The 20,100-nt window shown below is 45.4% G+C and overlaps 1 protein-coding gene across 1 annotated transcript in view; it reads right to left on the bottom strand.

The window, feature by feature from the left end:
- ccdc39 (coiled-coil domain 39 molecular ruler complex subunit) overlaps positions 1-20,100 on the bottom strand; it is a 147,544-nt gene that overhangs the window by 75,269 nt on the left and 52,175 nt on the right. The window contains exon 8 of the mRNA XM_068041499.1: positions 4,443-4,546. Within this exon, the coding sequence (XP_067897600.1) occupies positions 4,443-4,546 (104 nt within the window). The remainder of the gene's footprint in view (positions 1-4,442; positions 4,547-20,100) is intronic.

The raw sequence follows: 20,100 nt of genomic DNA, 5'->3' as shown, positions 1-20,100 counted from the left end.
AAGCAGGGGTGGGGGGCAGAAGAGAAAAAAAACAGATGGTGTGTGATAGGGCAGAGGGTAGGAGGGATGAAATGACAAAGATGTCATGGGACAAAGGGAGTGCTATTGGTGTGGTGAAAGACAAAGCATTAGTCCGGAGCGAGTGTTAATGACAGAATAATAGACAGCTCTGTCCAAAAGCACAAACATGAAAAACCAAGTTTAAGGCAGGCACTTGGTAAAAAAATGAAATAAAATAAAATAAAATAATGATAAAAAAGGCCAGTCATGCTCTGAAATTATTGAACTCTAAGTTGAGTCCAGAAGGCTGTAGAGTGCCTAATCGGAAAATGAGGTGCTGTTCCTCGAGCTTGCATAGATTTTTTTTATTTGTTATTTGTTCATGGGATGTGGGCTTCGCAGGCTTGGCCAGCATTTATTGCCCATCCTAATTGCCCTTGAGAAGGTGGTGGTGAGCTGCCTTCTTGAACCGCTGTAGTCCATGTGGGGTAGGTTCACCAAAGGGTCCTGTTAGGAAGGGAGTTCCAGGATTTTGACCCAGCAACAGTGAAGGAACAGCGATATAGTTCCAAGTCAGGATGGTGTGTGCCTTGGAGGGGAACTTGCAGGTGGTGGTGTTCCCATGAATCTGCTGCCCTTGTCCTTCTAGGTGGTAGAGGTCGCAGATTTGGTTCTGTCTAAGGAGCCTCGGTGCCTTGCTGCAGTGCATCTTGCAGATGTAACACACTGCTGCCACTGTGCATCGGTGGTGGAGGGAAGGAATGTTTGTATATGGGGTGCCAATCAAGCGGGCTGCTTTGTCCTGGATGGTGTCGAGCTTCTTGAGTGTATTTGGAGCTGCACCCATCCAGGCAAGTGGAGAGTATTCCATCACACTCCTGACTTGTGCCTTGTAGATGGTGGACAGGCTTTGGGGAATCAGGAGGTGAGTTACTCGCCACAGGATTCCTAGCCTCTGACCTGCTCTTGTAACCACGGTATTTATATGGCTACTCCAGTTCAGTTTCTGGTCAATGGTAACCCCCAGGATGTTGATAGTGGGAGATTCAGTAATCATAATGCCATTGAATGTCAAAGGGAGATGGTTAGATTCTCTCTTGTTGGAGATGGTCATTGCCTTGCCTAGCACTTGTGTGGCATGAATGTTACTTGCCACTTATCAGCCCAAGCCTGGATATTGTCCAGGTCTTGCTGCATTTCTACACTGACTACTTCAGTACCTGAGGAGTCGTGAATGGTGCTGAACGTTGTGCAATCATCAGCCAACTTCCCCACTTCTGACCTTATGATTGAAGGAAGGTCATTGATGAAGCAGCTGAAGATGGTTGGGCCTAGGACACTACCCTGAGGAACTCCTGCAGTGATGTCCTGGAGCTGAGATGATTGACCACCAACAACCACAACCAACTTCCTTTGCGCTAGGTATGACTCCAACTGGCAGAGAGTTTTCCCCGATTCCTATTGACTCCAGTTTTGTTAGGGCTCCTTGATGCCACACTTGGTCAAATGCTGCCTTGATTTCAAGGGAAGTCACTCTCACCTCATCTCTTGAGTTCAGCTCTTTTGTCCATGTTTGAACCAAGGCTGGAATGAGGTCAGCAGCTGAGTGGTCCTGGCAGAACACAAACTGAGCGTCACTGAGCAGGATGTTGCTAAGCAAGTGCCGCTTGATGGCACTATCGACTACACCTTCCATCACTTTACCGATGATTGAGGGTAGCCTGATGGGGCGATAATTGGCCGGGTTGGACCTGTCCTGCTTTTTGTGTACAGGACATTCCTGGGCAATTTTCCACATTGCCAGGTAGATGCCAGTGTTGTAGCTATACTGGAACAGCTTGGCTAGGGACACTGCAGCAGAGCAAGGACAGAAATGTGGGTGTGAGAACAGGGTGCTGAATTGAAATGGCAAGAAACCGGAAGCTCGGGGTCATGCTTGCAGACTGAGCAGAGGTGCTCCGCAAAGCGGTCACCCTATCTGCGTTTGGTCTCCCTAATGTAGAGGAGACCGCACTGTGAGCAGCAAATACAGTATGCTAAATTGAAAGAAGTACAAGTAAATCACTGCTTCACCTGGAAAGATTGTTTGGCGCCTTGGATGGTGAGGAGACAGGAGATAAAAGGGCAGGTATTACATCTCCTGCAATTGCATGGAAGGTGCCGTGGGAAGGGGCGAGGTGTCGGGGGTCATGGAGGAATGGACCAGGGTGTCACGAAGGGAACGATCCCTTCGGAATGCTGACAGGGGAGGGGAGGGGAAGATGCGTATGGTAGTGGCATCATGCTGGAGGTGGTGGAAATAGCAGAGGATAATCCTTTGGATGTTTAGGCTGGTGGGGTGGAAAGTGAGAACCCTGTCGCGGTTATGGGAGGGGCAGGAAGGGGTGAGCGCAGAAGTGCGGGAAATGGGTCGGACATGGTTGAGGGCCCTGTCAACCACAGCGGGGGGGGAATCCTCAGTTGAGGAAAAAGGAAGACATCTCAGAAGCACTATTGTGGAAGGTTGCATCATCAGAACAGATGCGTCGGAGATGGAGAAACTGGGAGAATGGAATGGAGACCTTACAGGTAGCAGGGTGTGAAAAGGTGTAGTCAAGGTAGCCATGGGATTTGGTGGGCTTATAATGAGTATTAGTGGACAGCCTATCACCAGAGATGGAGACAAAGAAGTCGAGGAAGGGAAGAGAAGTGTCGGAGATGGACCATGTAAAGTTGAGAGAAGGGTGGAAATTGGAAGCAAAGTTGATGAACTGTACGCAATACTCCAGCTGTGGCCTAACCAGCATTTTATACAGTTCCAGCATTACATCCCTGCTTTTGAATTCTATACTTCGGCCAATAAAGGAAAGCATTCCATATACCTTCTTCACCACTCCATCTACCTGTCCTGCCACCTTCAGGCACCTGTGGACATGCACTCCAAGGTCTCTCACTTCTTCTACCCCTCTCAATATCCTCCCATTTATTGTGTACTCCCTCGCTTTATTTGCCCTCCCCAAATGCATTACCTCACACTCTTCTGGATTGAATTCCATTTGCCACTTTTCCGCCCACTCAACCAAACCATTGATATCTTTCTGGAGTCTATGGCTATCCTCTTCACTATCAACTACACAGCCAATTTTTGTGTCATCAGCAAATTTCCCAATAATGCCTCCAACATTTAAGTCTAAATCATTAATATATACCACAAACAGCAACTGAGCCCAGTGGAATGCCACTGGAAACAGCGTTCCATTCACAAAAACATCCGTTGAATACTACCCTTTGTTTCCTGTCCCTTAGCTAATTCTGGATCCAACCTGCCACATTCCCCTGTATCCCATGGGCTTTCATTTTACTGACCATCATTGGTGAAAAGGACCTCCTGCCTTGCCCGCACAGCCTGGAGGTGTCTGACCTGGGAGGCTTCGCTCCACTATGGGGCCACTCTAGAGCACCCCTCTGCCATCCTCGGCCTCTGTTGTGGTCCTTTAAATGCAAAGGTGAATCCACCGTGTAATTGCTGTAACTTCTGGCTGCAAGGTTTGTCTTGCACATGTTTGAAAACCAATGCAGGACTGGTGAGGAAATCTGTGCTGTTGTCATGGTTTTTCAACTATTACACATCAACGCATGTTCACGAGCACTTTGCTTCTGCAGCAGGTGATCATATTTATTGGTGTAATATTTCTAGTTAGCAATGCAGCTAGAATATGAACATATTTTCCTGTTTTTAATAAAGATTATTTAATTGTTGTTACATATATTTCACATAACAGTTAGCAGAGAAATGAATACAGATTCCTAATGCATATTAGTCTGCGGCTTTTCAGTCAGATGATTAGAAGCCCATAGTATGTAAATATTCTTCAATTATGGTTTTATTTCTGTTGTGTATTTGCCTTTTGTGGTACATTTAAGTCTCACATCCTGGAATGTGCAAAATTAAGATTATTCACCCAGGTGCGGCATGCCTACAGGAAGCAATGTAACGCTTGAATGGAAGAAGAGGATCGCAGAACACTGGGACACAGCAGGGTAAGTATGTGGCAGCAAAGCAGAAAGTGCTGAGGAAATTCAGCAGGTCAGGCAGCATCTGTGGAGGAAGAAGCAGGGTTAACTTTCTGCTTTGCCGCCAGATGGACAGCAGCACATTCTTCAACAGTGAGGTAAGTACTTCTTTGACAGCAGTCAGGAAGCAGGTGCTGGGGTACTTTAAATAGGGCCCCAGCATCCGCTGCACAGCTGTCAAAAAGTCCCTCACTGCACCAGATGTCCTGCCTCTCCCCACATAATATGGGGGAACAGCGTGTCACAGTGATACAAATGAGCCCCCGGGCGTAATGTGGGCACGCCACCGAGTTCAAATGGCGCCGCCACACACCGCAGCGCCTGAATAAAATTCAGGCCCATGTTTCAATGCAAAAATAAATAGATCATGACAGTGATAAAACTCTTACTTGTTGGATTTGTCCATGTTTTGTCGTTTCAGATTTGTTACTTGGCCTCTTATAGTTTCCAGATCAGTTGCAGTCCTGTCCACTCTGCTTTTTAAGGTGTCAAGCTGTACATATCAGAGAAACTTTAGACAGAATTTGAAAATCACACAAGATATCTTAAAAGAAGCTATAAACATTCTGATGCAGGACAGATAATAAGAAAGTTTTGAAAAATGTTTCTGTCTTCAGATCCTGCTCCAGGAAGATGACTAAAGCAAGGTACTGCGGATGCTGAAAGTCTGAAATAGAAATATAAAATTCTGGAACGACTCAGCAAGTCAGCCAGCATCTGTGGTGAAGAAATAAAATAGTTAACTTTTCAGATTGATGACAATTCATCGGAATGTTAATGTTAACTCTGTTTTTATCTCCACAGATCTCCTGACTTGCTGAGTATTTCCAGAATTTTATGTTTTTATTTAATAAAGATGATGAATTAGGTTTTATCAGAGCTTGAATTACGGACTTTTTATTAACCTTTAGGCTAGTGCTATTTTTCATTCGTGTGTTGTGCAATTTCAATTTAAAATTAAAATTTTGCTAAATTTTGTTTAATGATACTCTGTTATACCGAGACATTTAAAATTGTTTTTGAACTGAATATGTTTCATAATACTCTTGTCATCTGAACTGTAGACTGTACTGTACCAAAGTTTGAATTACAGTAAGGCATTTGTATTTTTCCCAACTTCAATGTAATTATATGGCAACTATGACAAATGTTAGACTTCAGACTTAAAATTCACACTGAAGAGGCTGGATAGACTCCTGGTACGAAGGCATAGAAGGAGCCTATTTGGCCCATCGCACCTGTGTTGGATATCTGAAAGAGGGATCCACTTAATCCTAGTCCATACCAATGATGTAAAAAAAAAATCTCCAAGCCTCATTCTTTCTTCTTTAGGTAATAATCTTAAATGTATGTCCTCCAGTATTGACTCACCAACCAGTGGAAATTTATGATTTACTTCATCAAAACTCATGATTTTGCACACCACTATCCAATCTCCTTTTAACCTTATCATAGAATCATAGAATGACTATAACACAGAAGGAGGCCATTGAGCCCATGCCAGCTCTCTGCAAGAGCAATTTATCTTGTCCCATTCCCCCACCGTTACCGTGTAGCCCTCCAATGTTTTTTCCTTCAGGTGCTTAACCAATTCCCTTTTGAAAGCCATGATTGAATCTGTTGCTGCCACTCTCTCAGGCAGTGCATTCCAGATCAAAACCACTCGCTGCCCAAAAAGTCTATTCCTCATATTGCCTTCGGTTCTTTTGCCAATCACCTTAAATCTGTGTACTCTGGTTCTCAACCCTTCTGCCAATGGGGACAGTTCCTCTCTATCTACTCTGTCTAGACCCCTCATCATTTTGAACATCTCTATCAAATCTCCTCTCAACCTTCTATTTAAGAATAACCCCAGCTTCTCCAGTCTTTCCAGATAACTGAAATCCCTCATCCCTGGAATCATTCTCATAAATGCTCTCTAAAGCATTCACATCCTTCCTAAAGTGTTGTGAACAGAACTGCACATGATCCTCCAGTTAAGGCTGAACCAGTGTTTCATAAACATTCATCATAACTTCCTTATGCCTTTTTAACCACTTTCTCACCCCGTCCTGTAACCTTCAACAATATGTGCACATATACCATAGGTGTCTCTGTTCCTGCACCCCCTTTAGAATTGTGCCCTTTAGTTTATATTGCCTCTCCTCATTCTTCCTACCAAAATATATCACTTCGCTGCTTTAAATTCCATCTGCCATGTGTCTGCCCATTCCACCAGCCCCTCTATAGCCTTTTGAAGTCTATTACTAGTTCACTATACTTCCAGGTTTTGTGCCATCTGCAAATTTTGAAATTGTGCCCTATACACTGTTAGATCCAAGGCAGGAGTAATGCACTGCAGCATTTATTTATTTAGAGATACAGCACTGAAACAGGCCCTTTGGCCCACCAAGTCTGTACCGACTATCAACCACCCATTTATACTAATCCTACATTAATCCCATATTCCTACCACATCCCCACCTTCCCTCAATTCCTATACTAGGGGCAATTTTATAATGGCCAATTTACCAATCAACCTGCAAATCTTTGGCATGTGGGAGGAAACCGGAGCACCCAGCGAAAACCCACGCAGTCACAGGGAGAACTTGCAAACTCCACACAGGCAGTACCCAGAATTGAACCCAGGTCGCTGGAGCTGTGAGGCTGCGGTGCTAACCACTGCGCCACTGTGCTGCCCATATTAGCATATTAGTAAAGTTTCCCACTTACCGGAAAAATAGCCAAATTAATCATTTTATTTATCCCCAGAATAAAGCATGCCAAACCAGGTTTCTTTTAACAACAACAAAATTAACTATTAACAAACCAAGTTTTAAACGATAATGAGATGAATCTATATGTATGAAAAGCTTTTATAACTCCTTAAACTTCCTGACCCTCATGCACACCCATTCAATTATCAAGGGTTAACAGGGGAAAACAGAAATATTGGGCTGAATTTTATCAGCGCGCCACTTTCTGTAGCGGCGCGCTGTGAAGTCGGCGGCCTTCCGACACAGAAGTGCTGCCGCAGAGCTCTCGCGATATTATGTGCGGGGTCTCATTTAAATGGAAGGGGTGGAGCGGCTGCTCCCGATGACGTAGAGGGGGCAGCCGCCGCTTCCCCCGCAATGGCGTCTGGCACCACTACGCAGGCACCGGCACCATTTTTAAAGGGCTTCAAGCCCTTCTGGATGTACTAACAAATTTAAAGATGCTGGGGTGAGTAACAAATTTAATAAACTTTTAATTTAACATTGAATCCCCTATCCAACCCCCCACTGAGCCCTAAACACATAAATTGATCTATTCCCCCAAAAATACACAATATGAAATTCTGAACTTTTCCCCCCCGAACCTCAGTATCTTTGACTCTCAACCCCTTTCCACCATCCCCACAACCAATAGGAATTGTTTTCCCCGCTCCCCCCTCTCCCACCCTCATAATTTTATTCCTCCCCCCTCCCCACCAGTGTCTCGCTTCAGAACTCCAATGGAGTTCCGAAGGCGTGCGGGTAATAGCCAGTTGACCATAAAATCAGTGTGGGACAGCCAGCAGCGGCAGGTAGATTAATCTGCATTTTAATTTAACTCATTTCAATATTTTAATGATGACCCTGCTGCCACCGGGTTGGGGGGCTGGGTGGTGGAGGGTGGCGCAGCAACGCCTTGCTGCTGCCATTAATATCCAGCGGGGCCTTCTTGGCATTGTGGGTTGAGGTGGGCTGCTCCCACTAGCATTTTACTAGCCTCCTTGCCACAGCGTCGAGGGGCTGATAAATTTCAGACCATTGACTTTAGAACAGTTTCTTAGGAATAATAAAATAACTGGGTTGTAACTTCTGGTAGTATTTTCCTGGATCGGTGAGGTGTCCCAGAGTTGAATAGTCAGATGCCACTCGATGACTCTCCAGGTGAAATTAATGAACAGTCCATGGTGGGTAGGCATTCAAGGTAAAAGCAAAATACTGCGGATGCTGGAAATCTGAAATAAAAACAGAAAGTGCTGGAAAAACTCAGCAGGTCTGGCAGCATCTGTGGAAAGAGAAGCAGAGTTAACGTTTCAGGTCAATGACCCTTCTTCAGAACTGGCAGATATAAGAAATGTAAAAGCTTTTAAGCAAGTAAAGCTGGGGTGGGGTAAGAGATAACAAAAGAAAAGGTATTGATAGGACAAGGTCACAGAATAGCTGACCAGAAGGTCATGGAGCAAAGGCAAAAAATATGTTAATGGTGTGTTGAAAGACAAAGCATTAGTACAGATAGGGTATTAATGGACTGAAAACTGAACAGCCACAAGCAAAAACATGAAAACAAAAACAGTGGGTAGGCTCAGTAGAAACAAACAGAACAAACTAAAACAAAATAAACACAAAAAAGAAAAGAAAAAAGAAAAAATAACTAAAGATAAAAGTAAAATGGAGGGCCCGTCATACTCTGAAATTATTGAACTCAATGTTCAGTCCATAAGGCTGTAGCGTGCCTATTCGGTAAATGAGATGCTGTTCCTCGAGCTTGCGTTGATGTTCACTGGAACACTGCAGCAATCCCAGGACAGAGATGTGAGCATGAGAGCAGGGGGGTGTTGAAATGGCAAGCAACCGGAAACTCAGGGTCATGCTTTCAGACTGAGTGGAGGCGTTCCGCAAAGTGGTAATCCAGTCTCCGTTTGGTCTCCCCAATATAGAGGAGACCATATTGTGAGCAGCAAAATGCAGTATACTACATTGAAAGAAGTACAAGTAAATCACTGCTTCACCTGAAAGGAGTGTTTGGACCTTGGATAGTGAGGAGTGAGAATGGGCAGGTATTACACCTCCTGCGCTTGCAGGGGAAGGTGCCGTGGGAAGGAGACGAGGTGGTGGGGGTAATGGAGGAGTGGACCAGGGTGTTGCGGAGAGAACGATCCCTTCAGAATGCTGACAGGGGAAGGGAGGGGAAGATGCCTTTGGTAGTGGCATTACGTTGGATGTGGCGGAAATGGCGGAGGATGATCCTTTGGATATGGAGGCTGATGGGGTGGAAAGTGAGGACAAAGGGAACCCTGTCGCGGATCTGGGAGGGAGGGGAAGGGGTGAGGGTAGAGGTGCGGGAAATGGGCTGGACACGGTTGAGAGCCCTGTCAACCACAGTGGGGGGGAATTCTCGGTTGAGGAAAAAGGAGGACATATCAGAAGCGCTGTCATGGAAGGTAGCACCATCAGAGCAGATGAATCGGAGACGCAGAAAGTGGAATGGAGTCCTTACAGGAGGTAGGGTGTGAAGAAGTGTAGTCGGGTAGCTGTGGGAGTCGGTGGGCTTGTAATGAATATTAGTAGACAGCCATTCCCCAGAGATGGAGACAGAGAAGTCGAGGAAGGGAAGGGAAGTGTCAGAGATGGACCATGTAAAGGTTAGAGAAGGGTGGAAATTAGAAGCAAAGTTGAAAAGGTTTTCCAGTTCAGGGCGGGAGCAGGAAATGGCACCATTACAGTCATAAATGTACCAGAAAAAGAGTTGTGCTGGGGGCCTGAGAAGGACTGGAACAAGGAATGTTCGACATATCCCACAAAAAGACAGGCATAACTAGGGCTCATGCGGGAATCAATAGCAACACCTTTTACTTGAAGGAAGTGAGTGGAGTTGAAGGAGATGTTGTCAATGTGAGAACAAGTTCAGCCAAGCGGAGCAGGGTGGCAGTGGATGGGGACAGGTTGGGCCTCTGCTCAAGGAAGAAGTGGAGAGCCCTCAGACCATCCTGGTGAGGGATGGAGGTGTAGAGAGATTGGACGTCCATAGTGAAGAGGAGGCGGTTGGGGCCAGGAAACTAGAAATTGTCAAAATGACGTAGGGCATCAGAAGAATCACGGATGTAAGTGGGAAGAGACTGGACCAGCGGAGAAAAGATAGAGTCAAGATAGGAAGAAATAAGTTCAGTGGGGCAGGAACAGGCTGAAACAATGGGTCTGCCGGGACAGTCCTGTTTGTGGATTTTGGGAAGGAGGTAGAAGCGGGCTGTCCGGGGTTGTGAAACTATGAGGGTGGAAGAAGTAGAGGGAAGATCTCCAGAGAAGATGAGGTCAGTGACAGAGCTGTGAACAATCGCTTGATGTTTGGTGGTGGGGTCATGGTCCAGATGGAAGTAGGAAGAAGCGTCTGAGAATTGGCGCTGAGCCTCTACAAGGTAGAGGTTGCTACGCCATACAACAACAGCACCACCCTTGTCTGCAGGTTTGATGACAATGTCAGGGTTAGACCTGAGAGTACAGAGTGCGGCAAGCTCAGAGAGGGACAGGTTAGAGTGAGTGAGGGGGGCAGAGAAATTGAGATGACCAATGTCTCACCGACAGTTTTCAATGAAAAAATCAAGAGTGGGTAAGAGACCAGAGGGATGGGTCCAGGTAGAGGGAGAATGCTGGAGGCAGGTGAATGGGTCTGCATTGGGGGGAGGACTCCTGGTCAAAAGTGAGCCCGGAGGCAGAGGTGACAGTAGAAGAGCTCAACGTCATGCCGAGTGCGAAATTCATTGAGGTGGGGACATAAGGGGATAAAACTGAGTCCTTTGCTGAGTACAGAATGTTCAGCATCAGAGAGGGGGAGGTCAGAGGGTATAGTGAATACACGGCAAGGGACCAGATCAGAAGGGGTGGGGTCAGAGGGAAGTGAGGGGAAGAAGGATCAGGCATTAGTTCCCATCAGCTGCTGGAGCTTGCGTTCCTTAACACCTGAAAGGAAGAAAAAAGGTTTTTTGTTAATGCATGGATACGACGAAGTATGAAATGAAACTGTGGAGTAGAGCAGTTGTGAGATAAGGTGAGGTGCTTCTGGAGAGAGAGGTTCAGTGTGTACATGTGGCAGCGCATAAATCTTTTACATTTCTTATATCTGCCAGTTCTGAAACTGACCTGAAACGTTAACTCTGCTTCTCTCTCCACAGATGCTGCCAGACCTGCTGAGTTTTTCCAGCACTTTCTGTTTTTATTTCAGGCATTCAAGATAGTTCGTCTGCAGCGGACGTCACACAGATCTTTCAGCAACAGGTCTATTTAAATTTTAAAGTAGCAATCTAATGGTAAAAACGTTCTTGAGATTTCAGGAACTTCCATAACACAAAAGTCAACAGTACTTACTCTCAGCCTTCTCCATAGAGCACAGCAACTACAGAACTCACTCTTGAGGCAGGGATTCTTGACTAGAGGCAACAGCAACTTGCCATTTCTTTTGGTGGCAATTCAATTTTTTTGAGAAGTACCCTACTGGTTTTTCTATGCCCGATTCGTCATCCTGCAATAAGACTGCACCAACCCCCAGGTCACTAGCATCAATCGCTACCTTGAAGGGTTTAGCAAAATTTGGAGCAGCCAATACTGGTTTGTTAGTAAAAATTGCTTTTATCTTTTCAAAAGCTGCCTGGCATTCACCTGACCATACTACTTTGGTTCCCTTTTCTGTAGCAAATCAATTAATGGAGCAGCTACAGCACTAAAATTCAGTACAAACTTTCTGCAGAAACCACACATGCCCAAAACCCCCATGATTTCACATTTAGTCTTAGGGATAGGGAGCTCCACCAAGGCTTGTACTATTGCTGTTCTTGGCTATACTTGTCATTGCCCTACTATATGTCCGAGGTAGGTTACTCTTGCCTTTTCTGAATTCACTTTTTGCCAGATTTACCAGTAAATCAGCAGTTTGTAACTTTTTGAGTTTCTCGCTCTTTTAAGTGTTCTTTCCAAGTGTTACTGTATATTAGTACATTATCAAGATACACTACACAGTTGGGAACACTGGCTACCAACTGATTCATTAGTCTCTGAAAAGTTGCTCGGGCATTTTTTAGCCCGAGTGGCATCACTTGGCACTGATAAAGACCATCTGGTGTGACAAAAGCTGATATTTCTTTCGCTGGAAGTGTCAAAGGAACTTGCCAGTATCCCTTTAACAAATCTATCTTTGTAAGAAACATAGCACTACCCACTCTGGCAATACAGTCTTCTAAAAGAGGAATTGGGTAGGAGTCTGCTTTCGTTACCGCATTGACTTTTCTGTAGTTTTTCCAAAGTCGAGTTGACCCATCAGGTTTAGGCACTAAAACTATTGGTGAACTCCAACTGCTTTGACTAGGTTGAATTAAGCTGTTTTCCTGCATGTATTGGATTTCTGCTTTTACTTGGACTTAAGCAGTAAGGATGTTGTTTTAAAGGAACGGATTCCCCTACATCCACATCATGTGTGGCTAAGGTTGTACATCCTGGCTTATCCCTGCAGGCTCTTTTAAATGTTGTGAGTAGCCTGGTTAGGTCTTCACATTGTTCATTGTTCTGCATTTAAGTACAAAAGCATGTTGTCCAATTTTTCTCACCATTCTGTATGCGCTAACCGGATAGTAGGAGGTTCAATTTGAGAATTGTCTAGGCCTCCTTCCGCCTCATCCACACTATTCTTTTCCTTCTCAACAGTCCCCATAACCCGACATACCTGTACTGGCTTATCCTATTCCCTGCGATAATAATGCTTTAACATATTGATATGGCACAACCGATTCTTTTTCCGGCGATCAGGGGTGCCAATCAAGTAATTTACTTTACCCACTTGTGGGAACAGATTAAAGATAAGCTAATCGGCTGACTAATCAACTAACAGACACAGTTTATAAAGAAAACTAACAGGCAGAAACTGACAGGACAGCTGCAACTAAACAGGCAGAAACTGACAGGACAGCTGCAGCTAACGGTTCAAGGAGGCGGGTGGGGAATGTGAAACTTGCTGGTACGAGCAGACCAATCAGGCTCTAACACCACAAAAATTGCAGAAGTCTGCAGACCAATTAAGAACAAGGGGGGAGGGGGGTGGGTGTTACCGGACAAGTATAAAGGAGGCTGGATTTGGAGCGCAAAGTTCGGTTCGTTTTTCCCCAAGCTCTACAAGAATGCCAGGGAACAAGAGAAGTTTGATAACATGGCTGAGCTGTTTGCTGTAGTGAAGACACTGGGGCACTGGAGAAAACCTACATCAAGGAGAGGAATTCAAGCTGTAACAATTACTTACCTCAATAAAGTTTTGAAAGTTATGATCGGACTTGGTCTTTTATTGTAATCGATGGGATCAACAACTTGGCGTAGTCGGCAGGATCGCTGGAGGATAGAGACTGAAGCCCTGGACATCGGACCTATATCGGCCCCCGGAGGTAAGGGCTCCTCTTTACTAAAAAAAAAGGTCCTCGGCCGTTGTCTGTTTTGGTACTCCACCACGCGATCCCGAACTTTTCCGAGGCTCGAAACCCCCTTTATACTCGGTGGTGTTCGACTGTAACACACCAACCCGGCTGAAAAGCCCCGTGGCTGAAAAGCCCCACGGCATCTGCAAAAGAAGCCCCACGGCTCGAGATCCCCTACACAAAATCGGTACAATGCCTGACGAAGGCAACCAACAGTTACCAACCACCGTAAAAGGCGGGCGGGCGGGCCCCGCCAGACATTCCCGAAGATGAAATTCTTCGGCAACTAAAAGAATATATAGAGCAACAGTTTAACCTGGCCAAAACCTGTACCGAGATCGAAAAGAAATACGGTGCCTCCAAGGGACAGTGGTCCCTGGAAGATATAAAAAGAGCTTGGGGAAAGGCGACCCGTTTAAAGGATAAAGAACAAACCAGATGGTCCTTAGCCGTAATGGGCCAGATCTGACAGCGTAATGAAATTATCCGAGAAGCTCAACATGATCGCGAACTGACTAATGCGAAGGACCAACTGAAGGCAGTCTGCGAACAATTAAGAAAGGAAAAGCTTACATCAGAAAAATTAGAGACTGAAAAACAATCTGAAAAGGAAAGGCTGGAGACTGAAATTAAAGAACTTAAAAAACAATTACAAGATGGACAGGCGACCCAACCGAAGGGACTGGGACCACCCTGCGGACCCCGCCGATCACAACCGTCTCGCCGGTACCTGAATCTGGAGTCATTACTAAAAAAAGCTACGAAAAACGCAACAGCGTGAAGCTGAGGAAGCTGAGTCCTCCAGCGAAGAAAGTGATACTGATGATGAGTTTCCTTTTGCGCGGCTCGCCCCACTTAAACAGAAACGCGTTAAGTTCAAGCAGGAAAAGAGGACTACAGACGGTAACGAAGTGATCACATCTCAGCACAACACTCATTGGATGCATGTCCCGGCAGATACTGAGAAAATTGATAAATGGTCTAAAGAATTGCCTGACCCGAAAAAGGGGGGCCAGAAGACATGGGAGCAGTTGGAACGTCTGAAGGGAACTTACCACTTCCACCCGTGGGACGGTGTACAGATCTTGACCGTGATGGTGCCCGGGCGAGCGGGGCAACGGCTGAACAGAGAGGTCCAAACCGCTTTGGGCGAGGATGAGCAACGACTAGATGCCGGATGGGCTGCGATTTGTCAGTGGCTGCGAGCGTTCTGTCCCGCAAAGACGGATTGGGGTAAAATTGCCGCCTGTCAGCAAAAAGGCACGGAGGAGGTGCGGGAGTATGAAGAGAGGTTTAGATCTGCTTGGTTAGAATACTCGGGGATAACGGACTTTGCCCCAGAGGCACTAGACGACACCTGCTTTCCACCTCTGAAGCCGGGACATGCCACCACTGCGGGAAGGAAGGCCATTGGGCTAAGATGCGTAGAGCGAAGGGACGGGGAAAAGGACGGCAAGGATACAATCCGGCACCAAGACCAGGTCCCCCCACTGAGGACGATGACCTAGAAAAATTCAAACAGTTGTCACCTCAGCAATGGAAGGAGATACTGGCGTTACTTGGTGCAGCAAAAAACTAGCAGATCCCTCCCTCGCCCTTTCGGCGCCCCTCCTGGCGCTAATAGAACAACGAAGAGATGAATTGTATATAACTACGAGGGTGGGTGACCAAGACATAGACTGCCTATTGGATAACGGGGCCGAATTAACGTGTCTACCTCAACGATATGGGAACTCTATACCAATGGACGGTAAAGTTAAGACCGCCCACGGGCCTGGTGGCCATGGTGTGGTGATCAGGAAAACTCAGTCCATACGCATTGGTCTTGGTCCACATGAATTGATAACACCGGTCTGGATAGGTCCGGTGGACCAGGCCCTTCTTGGTATGGATGTTCTTACCCAGCTGAACTCCTCGTTGCATTTCGAAGGCGGCCAGGTAACATGGTCTATCAGAAGTCTGAAGAAGGAGGAGCTGAGGGAGCACCCAATATGGGCTCAGGATAAGAACGATTGTGGGCTACTTCAAATGGAACCGGCAACGTTTACAGGATCCGCTCCGCCTTGTACTAAACAATACCCCATTAGTCCAACATCTATTGCAGGAATCTTACCCCTAATTAGACAGCTAGAGGAGCGAGGCATGCTGGTTAAAACACACAGTACCTCCAACAGCCCTTTGTGGCCAGTACGGAAACCAAACGGGACCTGGCGGCTTACGGTTGACTACAGAAGAGCTAACCAGTGTATTGATCAAAAGGCCCCTCTGGTAGCTGACCCCTCCACGATATTCAATGCCCTGAGGCCGGAACATGAATGGTTCTCTGTTATCAACATGGCCAATGGATTTTGGTCGGTGTCACTGGCACCCAAGGCCCAACCGTGGTTCGCCTTTAATGTTCAACAACAGTACACCTGGAACCGGCTGCCACAGGGTTTCCACAACAGCCCTACGGTATTTCATATGTCCTACACATATGCCAAAGGACCTAACCTCTCTAGCTGTTGGGTTTGTGCCCACGTGCCTACCCGCTCAAGGCATTCTTGTCTGCCCATTTTTCATATTAGCTTGAGATGTTTTAAGGTGTCCCTGAGCCACTTTGCAAGCTTTCGTGAGCCTTTCCTGCAACACAGATACACATTCTAATATCGAAGATTCATTCGTTTGTTCTAAGAATCTGTCTTTAATAAGTTTTAGAGGGCCTCTTACTTCACGCCGTAAACCAATTCGAAAGGACTAAAACCTGTAGACTCATTTGGTGAATCTCTTATGGCAAATAAGAGAAAGTCTAGTCCTTTATCCCAATCATGCGATATTCGTGACAGTATGCTCTAATCATTTTGAGAATTTGATGGTACTTCTCTAAAACTCCCTGTGTCTGTGGGTGATATGCAGAAGATTGTAACTGTCTGATACCCAAATTGCCCATGACTTCTTGAAATATTTTTGACATGAAATTAGAACCTTAATCCAATTGAACTTCAAGTAGTAATCCATATCTTGTAAAGAATTGTGTTAACTTCTCCACGACTACTTCAGCAGTAATTGTCCTCAAAGGAATAGCCGTTGGAAATCAAGTAGCCATGATAGTAAGTATGTATTAATGTTTTTGGCAAGGGTTCTACAGTCTACCAATACCCGACTAAATGGTTCCTCAATAACTGGTATGGGAATTAGTGGTGACGGTTTTAAGGTAGGTTGCAGTTTTCCCACCATTTGGCATATATGGCATGTCCTACAAAATTGCTTCACATCCTTTGTAAGGCCTGGCCAGTAATAATGTTGACTTATATGTGATTTGGTCTTCTGAATCCCCATATGTCCTGCTAGAGGAATGTCATGTGCTAACCTTAATAATTCCAGGCAATACTTAAGTGGTACCACTATCTGTTGAATAACCATCCGGTATTCATCCACAGGTCGATGAGGCGGTCTCCATTTCCTCCTCAAAATCCTGTCTTCGATATAATAGCCTTCTGCAACTCCTTTCGCCTCAGCTTCTGTCAGAGCCGACTATGCTATTCTATGTAACTCTGGATCAGCTTGTTCTGCTGCAATTATAGAAGATTTGTTAAACATTTCATCTGGATTATCCAAATCCCCAAATAAAGTTTCATATTCTCGGCTATCTGTTTGTGGTGCCAATTTTACCCGCACAATGGATCCCGTTTAGCCATTGCTCGGGTTACTACACACGTAGGAAATATTCCTGGAACTTGTTCATGTAATTGTTCCATTTCCCGAACTTCACTTGGTTTCTCTGTGACTAGGGGAGAAATTGATACTTTTGATCTGGCCAAATCATTCCCTAGGAGTAGGTCAATTCTCTCTACTGGCAAACTATGGACAACTCCTACAATTACCATCCCAGATATCATAGAGTCATAGAGTCATACAGCACAGAAACAGGCCCTTCAGTCCATCGTGTCCGTGCCAGCCATCAAGCACCTATCTATTCTAATCCCATTTTCCAGCACTTGGCCCGTAACCTTGTATGCTATGGCATTTCAAGTGCTCATGTAAATACTTTTTAAATGTTACGAGGGTTCCTGCCTCTACCACCCCTTCAGGCAGTGTGTGCCAGATTCCAACCACCTTCTGGGGAAAAACATTTTTCCTCAAATCCCCTCTAAACCTCCTGCCCCTTACCTTAAATCTATGCCCCCTGGTTATTGACCCCTCTGCTAAGGGAAAAGGTTTCTTCCTATCTAATCTATCAATGCCCCTCATAATTTTGTATATCTCAATCAGGTCCCCCCTCAGCCTTCTCTGCTCTAAGAAAAACAACCCTAGCCTATCAAGTCTCTCTTCATAGCTGAAATGCTGCAGCCCAGGCAACATCCTGATGAATCTCCTCTGCACCCTCTCCAGTGCAATCACATCCTTCCTATAGTGTGGTGCCCAGAGCTGTACACAGTACTCCAGCTGTGGCCTAACTAGCGTTTTATACAGCTCCATCATAACCTCCCTGCTCTTATATTCTATGCCTCGGCTAATAAAGGCAAGTATTCCATATGCCTTCCTAACCACCGTATCTACCTGTGCTGCTGCCTTCAATGATCTATGGACAAGTACACCAAGGTCCCTCTGACCCTTTGTACTTCCTAGGGTCCTACCATCCATTGTATATTCCCTTGCCTTGTTAGTCCTCCCAAAATGCATCACCTCACACTTCTCAGGATTAAATTCCATTTGCCACTGCTCTGCCCATCTTACCAGCCCATCTATATCCTCCTGTAATCTAAGGCTTTCCTTCTCACTATTTACGACATCACCAATTTTCGTGTCATCCGCAAACTTATTGATCATACCTCCTATATCAGGTCACACTCTAGATATATACTCCCCACCAATTCCATTAACTAAAACTTTGCGTTCAGTGTGCTCTCTGGTGGAAACGTTATACCTTTCCCCAGCAAAAGAGTTTGGGTTGCTCCTGTATCCTTAAGTATAACAATAGGTTTTCCTGCCTTACTCCGCACAGTCCGCAAGCAGGACCCTGAGCTTCCGGTTGCTTGCCATTTCAACACTCCCCCCTGCTCTCATGCTCACATCTCTATCCTGGGCTTGCTGCAGTGTTCCACTGAACATCAACACAAGCTCGAGGAACAGCATCTCATTTTGTGATTAGGCACACTACAGCCTGCCGGACTGAACATTGAGTTCAATAATTTCAGAGCATGATAGGCCCCCCATTTTACTTTTATTTTTGGTTATTTTTTCTTTTTGCTTTTTTACATTTTTTACAATATTTTTTCTTTTAGTTTAGTTTAATTTAGTTTAGAGATACAGCACTGAAACAGGCCCTTCGGCCCACCGAGTCTGTGCCGACCATCAACCACCCATTTTTACTAATCCTACACTAATCCCATATTCCTACCACATCCCCACCTGTCCCTATATTTCCCTACCACCTACCTATACTAGGGGCAATTTATAATGGCCAATTAACCTATCAACCTGCAAGTCTTTGGCATGTGGGAGGAAACCGGAGCACCCGGAGGAAACCCACGCAGACACAGGGAGAACTTGCAAACTCCACACAGGCAGTACCCAGAATTGAGCCCGGGTCGCTGGAGCTGTGAGGCTGCGGTGCTAACCACTGCGCCACTGTGTTTGTTGTAGTTTGTTCAGTTTGCTTACCCACTGTTTTTTTCATGTTTGTACTTGCTGCTGTTCAATCTTCAGTTCGTTAACACCCTATCTGTCCTAATGCTTTGTCTTTCAACACACCATTAACATATTGTTTGCCTTTGCTCCATGACCTCTTGGTCAGCTATGTGGCCATGTCCAATCTACACCTTCTCCTTTGTTATCTCTTGCCCCACCCCCGGCTCACTTGCTTATAACCTTTGACATTTCTAATATTTGCTAGTTCCGAAGAAGGGTCACTGACCCGAAACGTTAACTCTGCTTCTCTTTCCACAGATGCTGCCAGACCTGCTGAGTGGTTCCAGCATTTCTTGTTTTTATTTAAGAGATATAGAGTTACTTTTCCCTTTGACAAGAATTCATTATATCTTTCAGGTATCTTATTCTTAACATCTACACTCACTTTAGTTTTTGCATCTGATTTTACAGCTGCCGTTAAAGCTACAGCCTGGTCTGCTGTACTCTCAGTCAGAAAAAGAGGCTCTTTCTCAGCATTAGCTTTGTGTACCCCAACAAGTCCCATGGGTTTACCTCGTAACTTCCAGCATTCTGAACGAAGATGTCCTACCTTGTGGCAAGGATAACACTTCGGCTTGCGGACCTCACTTCTACCCTTAGCACCTTCTTTCTGGCCTGCGGAGGTGATCCTGGGCATTCCCAGCTGCTCCTTCTTGTCCCCAGCTACTTGCCTTATAGAGTCATAGAGTTATACAACACAGAAACAAGCCCTTCAGCCCATCACGTCCGTGCTAGCCATCAAGCAACTATCCTTTCACTCTCCCAATTTATCTCCTTGTCAGGTTTGTGCGGGTGATGGACAAAAGGTTTTGGCTTATTGACAAGCTCAAAATAATCAGCAATTTTCGCTCCTTGCTTGGCTTTTGAAACTTTCAGGTTATCTACATGAGTTCCACTACTGAAGGGATTGAATTTTTAAACTCTTCCAAGAGAATCAGTTCTCTAAGGTTCTGATATGTAACTTCCATCTTTAATGCCTGTATCCAACGGTCAAAATTAATTTAGTTCACCCTCTCAAATTCTACATACGTCTGCTTAGCCAATCTCTGTAAGTTCCAAAACTTCTAATGGTACGCTTCCGGGACTAACTCATGTGAAGCAAGAATAGCCTTTTTTGCCATCTCATAATCTGCAGAAGCATCTTCAGGAAGCATGGCATAAACTTCATGAGCTCTGCCCATCAACCTGCTTTGCATAAG

The sequence above is a fragment of the Heterodontus francisci genome, chromosome 11 (genome assembly GCF_036365525.1).
Source record: "Heterodontus francisci isolate sHetFra1 chromosome 11, sHetFra1.hap1, whole genome shotgun sequence".
Classification (NCBI taxonomy): Eukaryota; Metazoa; Chordata; class Chondrichthyes; order Heterodontiformes; family Heterodontidae; genus Heterodontus; species Heterodontus francisci.
Note: the sequence above shows the minus strand (reverse complement) of the source record. Positions and strands in the feature narration are given on the sequence as shown.